The sequence below is a fragment of the Artemia sp. Qi Xiang Cuo genome, chromosome 16 (genome assembly GCF_049724085.1).
Source record: "Artemia sp. Qi Xiang Cuo chromosome 16, ASM4972408v1, whole genome shotgun sequence".
In the NCBI taxonomy this organism is placed as follows: domain Eukaryota; kingdom Metazoa; phylum Arthropoda; class Branchiopoda; order Anostraca; family Artemiidae; genus Artemia; species Artemia sp. Qi Xiang Cuo.
In genome coordinates this window covers 48,873,977-48,887,279 of record NC_142809.1, presented here as the reverse complement: position 1 = coordinate 48,887,279, position 13,303 = coordinate 48,873,977, and the positions used below count along the sequence as shown (strand labels likewise).

The 13,303-nt window shown below is 37.1% G+C and overlaps 1 protein-coding gene across 4 annotated transcripts in view; it reads right to left on the bottom strand.

Moving 5' to 3' along the window:
• The window catches only part of LOC148943039 (nitric oxide-associated protein 1-like), a 113,855-nt gene that overhangs the window by 8,977 nt on the left and 91,575 nt on the right, over positions 1 to 13,303 (bottom strand). For all 4 annotated transcript variants that reach the window (XM_089102004.1, XM_089102001.1, XM_089102002.1 and 1 more), the window contains one exon: positions 12,006 to 12,348. In XM_089102004.1, the coding sequence (XP_088958130.1) occupies positions 12,006 to 12,348 (343 nt within the window). The remainder of the gene's footprint in view (positions 1 to 12,005; positions 12,349 to 13,303) is intronic.

The following is a 13,303-nucleotide window of genomic DNA, read 5'->3' as shown; positions in this document are numbered from 1 at the left end:
TATGAGCTTGAAACTTCCGCAGTAGGGTTTTCTGATATGCTGAATCCGATGATGTGATTTTCATTAAGGTTAAATGACTTTTAGTGGGTGTTTCCCCTTTTTTTCGAAAATAAGGCAAATTTTCTCAGGAGCAGAACTTTTGATAAGTAAAACTAAACTTAATGAAACTTATATTTTTGAAATCAGCATAAAAATCTGATTTTAGTGATGCACCTATTGGTATCAAATTCCGGTTTTTAGAGTTTCGGTTACTATTGAGCCGGGTCGCTCCTTATTTAGAGTTCGTTGCCACGAACTGTTTGATATGCCACTCACTCAAAATTACGATGCGTAAAACATGAGAACAAACTGGTTTCTTCGTCACTTTAGAAACAAATTTGGGCTATATATTTGCACGTTAGGGGGAGTAAAGTAGGTACACTTATTCTGCATATTACAAAGTAAGAACTATTTTCTGAATTAAAATTGTCCAAATACTTTGCCCCCCCCCCCCTTTTTGTGCAAATATATAACCCAAATTATATATTTCCCATCTATTATGTCACTTGTCTTTGTCTTGTCTTGTACTAACCTGAAAGAAACTAACGAAGAAACCGGTTTGTTCTCGCGTTTTACACAGCGTAAACTTGAGTGAGTGGGGTATAATACACAAGTACCAAAACTCCTTCTCCCTACGGAAAAAAAATTCAAATAAAATTCTCAAATTTGGAAAGCCTTATTTTTCACGAGGGTATTTTCCGGAGGGGGGGGGTGTTTTCCACGGGGGATATTTTCCGGGGGGGGGGGGATTTTCCAGGGGGTAATCGCCGGGAGGTTAAACGCCGGCCACCAATTACCTCCAAATTGATTTTTTTAATTTCAGTTTGACAACATCATTTTTAGAGATCTGCCTGGGCTGATAATTTTTCTGCAGTACTACGGTTCGGTGGCGTAGCTAGAGATGGGCAAGGGGGGCAGCCGTCCTCGGCTCTTAGGGGGGCACCAAATCAAAGTATTTTTTTTACTTATAATGTGGTAGTGATGGGGGGGGGGGGGTAATAATCTGCCCGAGTGCTGACAATTTCTACCTACGCCTCTGCCAGTGGTTTTAACATTTCAATGTAAGATGGCAATTTTCGATCGAGAAAACATAGAAGATCGAGTAACTCAAAATTACCGTTAACATATTACCACTTAATAAAATTACCAGTTACCGCAGCGAAATTCAAATCTGACCCTAACACAGCTTAACTATCATTTAAAACGCAATAAAAAATTTTCTTATATGCATTTTTTTGCTTTTTTAAGTGAAGGACAAAAATTTCAGGAGGATGGTCAGACCTGGTGCTTCCCCCTCTCCTGGATAAGACCATGGTAAGTGTTTTTTCACATATCTTTTTGTCAAAAGCAATAGGGTGGCGACCCAACAAATATTGCAGCAGTTTTGGACCCATCCTGGTTGAGCGCAGACACCATAATATCTACACCCAGCTGTTGTCTCCCGGTTTGCGTTTTGACAAGATTTTGTTTATAAAAGTTCTCCGCACCGGCCATTACAACCATGTTATCTAACACGACAAACCCGTGAAACTAACATAAGATATAAATAACTTCGGAGACCACATTTACCTGCTATAACAAAAACAAAGTTCTCGTTCAATATTAAATAAGTGACTCACTTATTACGCTCGTGATAAAAAAAATATTTTTATAATAATTTTATATCAGATTATTTTTAGGGCATATCTTAAAAAGATGAAATATTCATAAAAAAAAACAACTAAAAATCCCTTACAAATTCCCCTTTCCTATAATTGCAAACCATGGGCTGAGGGCTACTTGTGTTACAGAATAAGCTCTGACTAATCACATCTGCTACTGCAACAACTCTGCCTATCGCAAACACAGCTATAGATTCCAGCTCCTTTATTACTTATCTTCCTAGAGCGTGGACCTCTCTACGCCTTATTTTGCTCAACGTCCTATCCTATTGTTTATAGACAAATTACTGAAGTTTAAAATTGAATTAAACAGTTTGAAATGGTGTAATAGGTATTTGTACTAAGTCAGATGTCCTAGCCAACAGTGACATTTTTCATTTCATTTTCATTTCCCATCCATTTCCATCATTTGCATTCCATTTTTAAGTCCCATTCTCACCTCCGTTCAGCAAAGCATCAGGACATAAAAGGGGAAAAAAGATCATGAGATTAGTCTCACATAAAATTGGTTCCGTAAATAATAAAGAATACAAGGAAGGGTGAAATAAAGAATACAAGAAAAAAAAATATCGTGCAAAAGCGAACAGCATAAAAGGGAATAATTCTGATTGGTCAAAGTTGCGATACTTAACCAACCAAAAACAAAAATGTAACCGTAGAGAGACTTGAATCATAAAGAGCGACTGTTACTCCAAAATACATCGCAATAGGAGGAAAGATATGGATTGTTGTTTTAATGTTTCATCGTCAGCCATTCCGCTATGAATATTTAAGTCACCGAACGTAAATATTTTTTTATTAGCTGCACAGTATGTCGAACAATACGAATAAAAAACGTAGTAAGCACTCTTTCGCAACGATTGTAGAAAAATTGTCTTGAGCCTCCTCCCCCCCCCCCATAGAAAGTGTCCCTGAAAACTCCAGCTCGATCCCCCGGTTGAGAGCCGAAACCGGGTAGACTCACCAGAATTATAACTTTGGGATTACTCATTTACGGGTTAAAAAGATTACCTCCCCCCCCCCTTTAATCAGCTTCTTTACCCATCTGCCTAATATGCCTTATATCATTAGACTGATATCGATTGTTTCTATCCTAATAGTTGTAGTTAGTAGCTCCAATGGTAGTTTGGAAGGATAGGAAGATAAGTCTGCAAACCAAGATTAGAATATTGGAACTAGTGATGATAGTAATCAAGTATTGTTCTAAAGTGTGGGTGCTCCAAAAAACCGAGGAAGATTTACTAGATTTTTCCATAGAAATTGCCTAGGGATTGTTTAGGGAAGCTGACAGACTAACAATATCTTAAACAGTAAGCTGTACGAAAAATTTGGCACAGTCCTTCTTTCAAGGGCTATAATGAGAAAAGGATGAGATGGATATGACACGTTCTGTGGATGAAGAATGGCAGATTGCCAAAGACTGTCCTTGTCGGCCAACCGTCTAGGACCAAACGAAAAGCAGGCAGTCCTCAAATGCAGTAGGAGGATGTCGTAAGGAAAGATTTAAGGAAAAAAAGAACTTCTTGGGAGTATGTAAAGAGGGAGAGTTGAATAGACTGGGATGGAAGGGAAGTGTGCGTAGCTATGTTGGCCTCAGGCGGCTTGGTACTGCATTGAGTTAATGGTTGTAGTTATAGCTAGAAAACAACTTTTTGCCCTAATAAGAATAATTTCTCAGTTTTTTATTTTTTTTTTCCAAGCGTTACATTGGGCTCAAAATATGACCTCACAATAGGTAGTCTAGTGCTCCATCATCTGAGCTAGCCGGGCTTCAAGTTGGTTTCACACATTTGATGCATCAATATTTCAACAAGTCAACAGGTTTTCTCACTGTATATATATTTTTTTTGGGGGGGGGGGGGTAAAAATATATATAAAAAACATACAAACTATAAAAAAAATAATCATAAAAAGAAGTGAGGTCGCGGTAAATGTACACAAAAATAGTTACACTGAGCCAGGTTTGAAAAGAAAAACCTCCCAATTTTCGACTGGCGAAAAAGAAATGAAAATTCAATCTTAAATGATGTCTACGTTGCAACAATTAACTATTAAAAAAACATCCATTAAATCAAATCTTTATTTGACATATCTCACAAAATGCGACAGAAAATGAAACATGTTTTTTTTTTTTTAAATTGGGACCATTCTAATTGAATCGCCAATATATTATTGTCATTGAAATCAGCATTAAGATAATTAAGATAATCATTAAGGCAGTTAATTCATTAGCCAGGATTGTAATTAAGAAACATCAATTCAAGGTAGAAAGTTATTAGGTCATACTGAAAGAGGACCAAAGTAATATTGACCGTGATTTACCTATGTCCTACCGTTACTATAAAATTAAAGCTAGATATTTATCAAAAATCAGTCTCAATCAGAAGTAGATACATAAATCAAGGTTGGGGGGGGATAAACCCTATTACATGGGTTGGTGAGAAAAGAAAAGTTATCGAAATTCTGCTTGACGAATAAAGGACAACACAACTCAAGCCAACAAGTATTTTCAGCAAGAAACAAAAGGAAGGATAAACAAGAATATGACTATCTGACTTATTTAAAATATTATGATACCCAATAATCAGTTTGGTGGATAGGAAGAAAAGCCAACCAAAGATGCTACGTTTTCCACAAAATTTTCCGCAGATCAAAATTTCCCATGTTTCCTCTCAGTTCCCTGAAAGTTCCAGATAAATCTGAAAACTTAACTCAAGGCTGAAGCTTCTAATTACGGAGAAATTTCCTCCGACCATTGAAATGCTTTTTAATAAAAGCCAAGAGGAGAAGGATTTTGCTAACTCAGAAAAATGTTGTGTTTCATGAATTAAAGTTTGAGGAACGATCTAAGACCTAAATTAAGGGCTGGGGAAGTTTGCAAAGAAATTTTCAGATTGAAGACAATTTGTCAGACTCAAATATGAGCTACAGATCAAGAGATTTTAATCAACCTGCACAACACTTAATTTTGAATCTTCCGTAGACATTTATGTTCTGTTTCTTTCTCATTCAGACACTGTTCATTTTATTTCTCCTTCTCAAAAAAAGCAAAGAAAAAAAACAGAAGTATCCATGTTTCTTCTGGATAACTGTAGTTATAAATTCATGTATTTGTGCAGCGATAAATGATTATATTATTGCATTAAAAATAGAATTAACATGCAAAAACTTTGAGTAACGAAAGACCTAAAATGACTGTATTTTCGAGTTTAAAAACTTTCATTAACACCCCATAAAGTTCTATTCAGCCAAATAAAAAGTGCTTCTTATTAAATAAAAAAAAACTTGCATAATATAATTATTTAATTTCAATTTCATTACTTTTAATTAGAGTAGCAAAATTCTAATAAATTATAATTTTATTTGCTAATCTACTGTTCATAGGAGTGCTTGAGTTAAGCAAAAACGGCATCAAGAACTCCTAGATGAGGTTACTGCAAAGGCCAACTTATCTTGGTCTGCGGGCAGAAAATCAAATGCATTGCAACTAGTGACTCTGATGTCCATCATGTGTGGCGACTATGATGTTGAACAGATTGTCCGGTTCAAATACGTAGATAGTATCATCGAAAACACTTGCGCGACAGTGAAAGACCTGCTCACCAGAAAAGGATAAGCAAATGCCTCAGCAATCAGTAATTGACACACCAACGTCAAGTATGTAGATCTCAGAAATGTTCTCTGTGCCTAAACCTAGGTCTTTTTAACAGCAATGTTATGCCAATACTACTTTACGCTACTGAGGCATGTCAACCGAATCAAGAACAAGAGAGATAAGCTCCTAGCTTTCAAAAACAAACGCCTTTAAAGACTACTGAAAATCCACTGGTTGCAGACAGCAAGCCGGTGCATCAATGACATGGCACGAAAACCTCTACTGACCGACACCATCAGAGTCTGACAATGGAGATAATTGGGACATGTCCTGCGTATGGATGACCCCACACTACCAAAAGCCACTTTACATTAACAAAGGATGACCCATGCCGCTTTACATTGACAATCGATGACTATCCTGCATATGGATGACCACAGACTACCAAAAGCCGCTTTACATTGACAATGGATGATCTATGCCGCTTTACATTGACAATGGATGACCTCTGCCGCTTTACATTGACAACGGATGGCCATCCTGCGTATGGATGAACACAGACTGCCAAAAGGCGCTTTAAATTGACAATGTATGACCTATGCCACTTTCCATTGGCAATGGAAGACCTATGCCACTTTACATTGACAACGAATGACCATCCTGCGTATGGATGACCACAGACTACCAAAAGCCGCTTTAAATTGACAATGAATGACCAAAGACAACCAAAAGCCGTTTTATATTGACAATAACCAGCCACTCTCGAGTTTTGGTGGTGTCATTACGAGATTAGGCATTAACGCGTCTGACCTGAACTACGCGGGTGACATTATTGATCATGCTGCTGATCCAACAACTTCCCAAGCAATGCAAAATGAAATAGCATATTTCTCTCAGGTGCATGGAATGAAGATCAACAAAGTCAAAACTATAGTCATGGACCTGAATATACAGTCCGATTATCAGCTTGTGCATTACGGACAAAAATTGGAAAAAGTCGATAGCTGTATTTATCTTGGCTCGCTAACAGAATCTCGTCGAGGCTGTGACCATGACCTGCAGAACAGAATTAACAACGCCCAGGCCATCTTCTCTTAACTCTGCTCTCATTTGTGGAACCGATGGGAGATCAGTTTGAGGACAAAAATTTGTGTCTATAAAGCGGCTGTTAGATCTGTTTTCTTATTTATAGTTGAGACTTGGCCACTGAAGGTGTTTCATTTCCATGGTATGAAAGTCTTTGATCACCGCTGTTTACGCGAAATCCTGCGGATTCGATACTCCGACAGAATCTCAAATGCTGACGTGGCCATATCCTAGAAAGACCCTGTTGGAACCCTTGGTCCCAGTTTGTTTCAGATGAATGCCCTTCCCAGATTCTTTTTTTTGGTCCCTTAATTATTCTCTTCCCCAAAGTAATAATTATTAATTTTCCTTTAATTTTGGCGGCGCCATTTTCTGTCCTTCTTTAATTGCGTAGTTGGTTACACAGACCACGAGTCATTAAGTGCGCAGTTGGGGATGATTGACCAGTAATTAGTAAGCCTTTGGATTGGCTGGAAAAATTCACCCACCACCCCACCACCCATCGCAGGCACGCAGCGGGCTGAGCGAGCTGGGGAAAATTTGAAATGTGTTTTTTAGTTCCTTTTTTGTAGCGTGACTGATTACAGTAAGATTTTTATACTATATAATCTTTGACTTTTTAGCCTAGGTCGAGTCCAAGGAGACAGTTAGAAATATTACCGGTAACCCTTAGCCTTAAAGTGGCCCCTGGGACCATTCGATCACGCTATAGGACCCTAAGGCAGGGTATATTGTGAATCGGGCACTGGCATACCCGATGGATACGGAACCGTTGAGGTAAGAACGGGACTCCCACTAAAATTTGGGCCAACAAGGGGTTTCTCCCCTAATAAGTGGCATAGCAACCATTTGCGCCATTTCTGCACCAATAAGTGGCGACCCCCATACTTTACACCCCAATAAGTGGTGGCAGCAAGAAAAGGTCCTATCAATAAACCTGATATTAAAAGAATTCCGCGTTTTCGAAGAGACAAATTGAGTTAGCCTAGATAGTAGCCTGTTGTGGTTACATATAAAAAGAAAAAAAAATACGGAATCAATTAGTAGAATTATGAAGATCTATAATGTGTTATGCCTTGTTAGATCATAACTGAAAAATTTACTAATCAATATATCGCGCAACTAATTAGTGTGCAAAAATATAAGGTCAATTGGCACGCAGCAATTTCTTGCGAGAGACCGGAAGTTACATCGATAAAAGAATTTTCATTTAGACTGAAGAGGTAATTTGAAGTTAACGGAATTTTGAAATAATGTCGGACAGAGATGAGATTAACTCAAGACCGAAAAGGGCGAGTGAAGCCCATTGAAAAAGTAGGAAAATAGAGAGAAAGGCTAATATGGAGGCCTTTGAGAGAGATCACCGAGAATATGAGGGAAAAATGCAGGCTGAGAAAGATGAAATTAGAAAGAATAGAAGAGGACGAAAGGGCAAGAGTAGCCTATAAAGAAAGAGACAATACGGATAGAGAACGAAAAGATTCATAAAATGAATTAAGAAGAAACAATGACAGACGGAATCAAAGTATTCCGAGTAGAAGGAGCAGTGTTGAATCGAGATCCAGCAGGAGCTCGCGAAAAAGCACTCAAATACATATGACACAACAACTATTAAATCTCATGGAGAAAGATGGATTAGCCAGAGAACGAAAAGAGGAGGAAGATAGAAAAGAAAGAGAGATAGAGAGAATAGCTAGAGAACGAAAGGAAGAGGCAGATAGAGAGGATAGAAGAGAACTAATGCAAATAATTGCAGGGAAAAATTTTCAAACGTATAAGAGAACCGCATGGGTTAGAAGCCCCGAAAAATATACAACTTCACTGACTACGGGGGGAGGTGGAACGGCCCATAAAACAAATTGGGAGGCTGTGCCACCCTGTCGGAAAAACGAAATACTTGATACTCGTGTTCAAAAAGTTGATAATCCACAAAAATGGGATGTGGAAGTAAAAAGACCACAAAATATTGAAAATAAAACGCGCGAGAATCATTTGTCGGGAAAATTTCCAGAAAATAGAAAACTTGAAAACACTTTTAATGAATATGAGACGCTAACAAGTACAGGCCAAAATGAAACTCTGATTGTACCAAATAAAAATGAGACGAAATTTATTGTACGCGCTTTTCCTCGGAAAGTTCGAGAAATTTTAGTAGAATAAGAAAAACCAAATGTCGGAATTCAATTCCCATTTGATGACGAAATATTTGTTTCTGTGGTAAGAGTAAAGAGAACTAAAAGAGAGAAAAAGATGCAAGGCGAAACTACAAGAAAGACAGGCAGTCAAAGATGGTGGACACTGGAGTCCAAATCAGATTTAACGATGATTTATTACTTTGCGCGAATGACAAAATTCAGAAAAGTAGAGATGAAAAGAGAAGTGTACAAAATAGAAAAAATTTTGAGATTCAGCCTGCAGTGCCGAAAAATAAAAATTATCTGGGCTGTGCCTAGCTAAAATAAACAATAGGGGGGACATAGAAGTCCAAGACCCACTGGTAAAATTGCAAAATTACAATAAGACGGAAAAACTTAGGAGGGAGGAGAAGACCCATGACAAATTAAGAGAAACTACAGATAATCCGACATAGAATTGACTTGTCAACAACGGGTTACGGAAAGATTGAAAGGTACTGAATTTAGGATCGAAATGGGTTGGATCGAAGAAATTTGGGATAGAATCTGATATTGGTCTGATCAACTCAAAAGAGGGTTTGTTACTTTATCAGGTGGTTCCGTGGGTAAGATCCCCTGCGGGAAGATATGAAATATAGCTCTTTTCTTCGATGCAAAACTGGCGGACAAGTTGTGATCCCTTTACTGAAGTCTTGTCTTTCCAGTCTTCAATATTATCTTCATCCCTCATCGCCGAGCATTATTCATTCAATTATTTTAGGGGACAAGGCCCAGAAAAAAGCGATTCAAGGTTCGCTCAGATTCTTACTTCATTTTCCTGAACTCCTATCGTTTTCAGAGGCCTGTGTATTTTTGGCCTGGAACTATTTCAAATTATGCCAAGGGGCAATTTACTTTTTTTATTGAGATGTGGGTTGTTTCCACAGATGGAAATTAAGAGGCTAGTGCAGCCAATTTTTCATGATGGCTGGCATCATCACATGTGCCAGAAACTGATTCTCGGCTCCTCTCAAAAGTAAATTCGTGAGAGCGAGAAAATTTTTGTTTTTGATTGTGGTGCGCACAATCAACTTCTACGAATCCTAGACCATGGTGGTTCTACGGTAGAGACGTGTGGATGACGACGAATCCTGATCCAAGCGGTGGAAGTGCAGGCACTGGTGGAAGAAAGAAGAGAAGATACAAGTTTGGTGATTTTGAGTTTAATGTTATTTATTTTATGTCTGAGTTTCCAGCCAATCCACCGGGGATGCAGGCCATTTATCTTAGGAGGGAGGTGTTGGAACCCTTAGTCCCATTTGTTTCAGATAAATGCCCTCCCCAGATTCTTTTCTTTTGGTCCCTTAATTATTCTCTTCCCCCAAGTAATAATTATTAATTTTCCTTTAATTTTGGCGGCGCAATTTTCTGTCCTTCTTTAATTGCGTAGTTGGTTACACAGACCACGAGGCATTAAGTGCGCAGTTGGGGATGATTGACCAGTAATTAGTAAGCCTTTGGATTGGCTGGAAAAATTCACCCACCACCGATCGCAGGCATGCGGCCGGCTGAGCGAGCTGGGGAAAATTTGAAATGTGTTTTTTAGTTCCTTTTTTGTAGCGTGACTGATTAAAGTAAGATTTTTATGCTATATAATCTTTGACTTTTTAGCCTAGGTCAAGTCCAAGGAGATAGTTAGAAAAATTACCGGTAACCCTTGGCCTTAAAGTGGCCCCTGGGACCATTCGATCACGCTACCGTACCCTAAGGCAGGGTATATTGTAAATCGGGTATTGACGTACCCGATAGATACGGAACCGTTGGGGTAAGCGCGGGAATCCCACTAACATTTGGGTCGACAAGGGGTTCTCCCCCTCGAGTAAGTGGCATAGCAACCTTTTTGCGCCATTTTTGTACCCATAAGTGGCGACCGCCGTACCTTAAACACCCAATTGACCCAATGACCACATTATCGAGCAAGTGCTTCTAGCTGGACCTCTGTCAGATTCGCACAGACGTCCTGGCGGTCAATTCAAGAATTGGTGGGCAAACGTCAAAGTAACCTTGATACCATTGGTGGATTTCGAAAGTTTGACAGGAAGTGGGAGAGCTGGTGGCTCTGGTTTGCTGAAGAGCTGACATGAGATTGCGATAAATTGGAGTCTACTATAAGGAATCTAGATACCGAGTGAGGCGTCCGCATCTGGTACGCAGTAACTAGAAGTAAATACCTGGGTGCCTCAGGAGGCAAAGACAGTCTTAGTCTTAGGCAAAAAATGTGGGTGGTTAAAACCTTACATAATGTAATTATTTAATTTCAATTTTAATTTAATTAAATAGATTCTACTAATTTACCCAAACCATAATGTAAAACTGGGGTGACAATTAAATATAATGATTGCATTCCGAGTAAAGTTTTAAAAGCTGTACTAAATCATCATTAAGTTTTATTGAGCCAAACAAAAAGTGTTTGTCCTCTAATAAAAAAACTTAAAGAACTATAGCTTTAATTATATTATTCAATTTTACTAATTTTCCTAATTTTGATTACAGCACACTTAAATCTACCTATATTATTTTACTGACCTATTTATCTATCAGTAAAATAACAGTGTAGTAAAGTAAATCTATTAATAAAACTATAGTACATTAAAGTAAAATTATACAAAAACTAAGGGTAATAAAAATTGTTATGAAGTTTTATTCAGCTAAGTAAAGCCTTTTTCATCTATTAAAAAACGCCTATGATGATTATTATTCCCTATAAATAGTACACCTATAATTATATTACTATAATTATTCCCATTAAAAGCGTCAACTTGTGTGATGTCAGAAAGGAGCAGTCACTCCAGCCCTTATTGTGGCAATCTCTATCGATATCAATAGAATCGATCTTTTATCTATCGAAAAACTATTGCACTAAAACTTAATGTGAAAAAATTACAATAACTGCAATTTAGATTATGGTCTTAAAAGTTGTAGTAAAATTACCATAAAGTTTTTTTTAGCCAAATGAAGTGCTTTCACCTATTAAGAAAAATAACTATATAATCTTATTATTTCGGACAATAAAGTCGATTTTTCCGAGACCAGGGAGAAGCAGAGTCTTTTCCGGTCTTTTAAAGAGACTATCAAATTCGATATTTTATCTATTCATAAATTTATTGCGCAAAATTTGGGTGGATGAAAAATTTACAATAATTGCATTTTAATAAGTTTTAAGAAATGGCACTAAAATTGCCACCTCCAGATGACCACGAGTACTTATAAAGCTGTTGCTCTTTACTGACAACCAATATTTATAAAATTATGCATCGGTACTACACAAAATTATTTCAATTGTTTTTTTAACATATTGTAAAACAAGTATTCTGTTGCTAAAAATTTTTTTCACTTTCACAGAGCACATTGAATTAATTTTTAGAAATAATTTTTTACTGAAATAATTTTTAGAAATAATTTTAACTGAGCCAAATGACGTGTTTTTCATCCATAAAGAAAAAAACTTACATAATATAATTATTCCCATCAATAAAGTCAATTTGTCCAAGACCAGCAAGAAGCAAAGTCGTTCCTGGCCTTATTAAGAAACTCCTTGGACGTATATATTCTCGGGGTACCACAAGCTCCAATTCTTTCATAGTAAGCAGTGTCAAAAGTTGATCATTGTTTACCGTGCCAGGCGAGTCGAGACAGAATTTAGGCCGATTTTCACGTGGATTGTTTGGGTCATATATTGGACGAGGATCTCCAGTTGATGGAATTGTATTCGAACTTACGGAAAATGGATCACCTTCTCCTTCTTCCATCTTTTTTCTTTCTTGTTTTGACAAAAAAGTCCTTCCAATTTTTCCTAAAATTCCGAAATATTTAGAAATGATTTGTTACTTCTATAAATCCATGGTTTACACTGATATTGCACACAGCAAAAGTAACAACAAAGTGTTAATGCCGCGTCCGTTTTAAGTCAACACCAGTAATGCAGCCTGTTGTTGAGTAACATTAATAAAAAAAGGAGTAATATTAACATAAAAGGAATAGTATTAATATAAAAGGAGTATTATTAACATAAAAGGAATAGTTTAAAAGGAGTAATATTAACATAATAGAAGCAGTATTAATATAAAAAAAGTAGTATTGATGTGAAAGAGGTGGTGTTTATAAAAGGCGCAGAACAACTGGTGTTTTTACAATGACTGGTTATTGTATAATGATACCCAGATATCCTGGATAATATATATCCAGAATTCTGGATATTGTTGGGATGATAATATTGCTTTGAAACTTATAAATACTATAATTACTACTGATGCTACTGACAACTTGCTGCAGTATCAACCCACTTGAGTCCAGCACAGTGTACACTCTCCTCTATACCATTCTGTATAGAGCTTTACTCACCCAAAGAGATTCCTACTCCCTTTAAATCTTTCCTTATAATCCCTTCAAATCCCATCTTATGACGTCCTGCTTTTAATTTGGTTCCAGCAAAATTACAGGTTGTGCAGGTTCGTATGGTATCTTGTCATATGACATTATCAGAAGATGGCTTACAAGCCTAAACAATAGCATTCAATGGGTTTGTCTGAATTTGGTGCTGTATTTGCATTACCCACTATATCAGATTCTGTTTAAAAATAACGACTTTAGTTAATCAGATAAAAGCAAACAAATAAAAGGAAAAAAAAACTTAACTTTTTTTTAACCATTTTGTTCGTTGCCATTGTGCTTAAATAGTGCAAAAGTTTTGGAATCGTTCCAATTTTTGTTCTCATAAATGCACGTTGCCTTAAGAATGCGAATTTTCG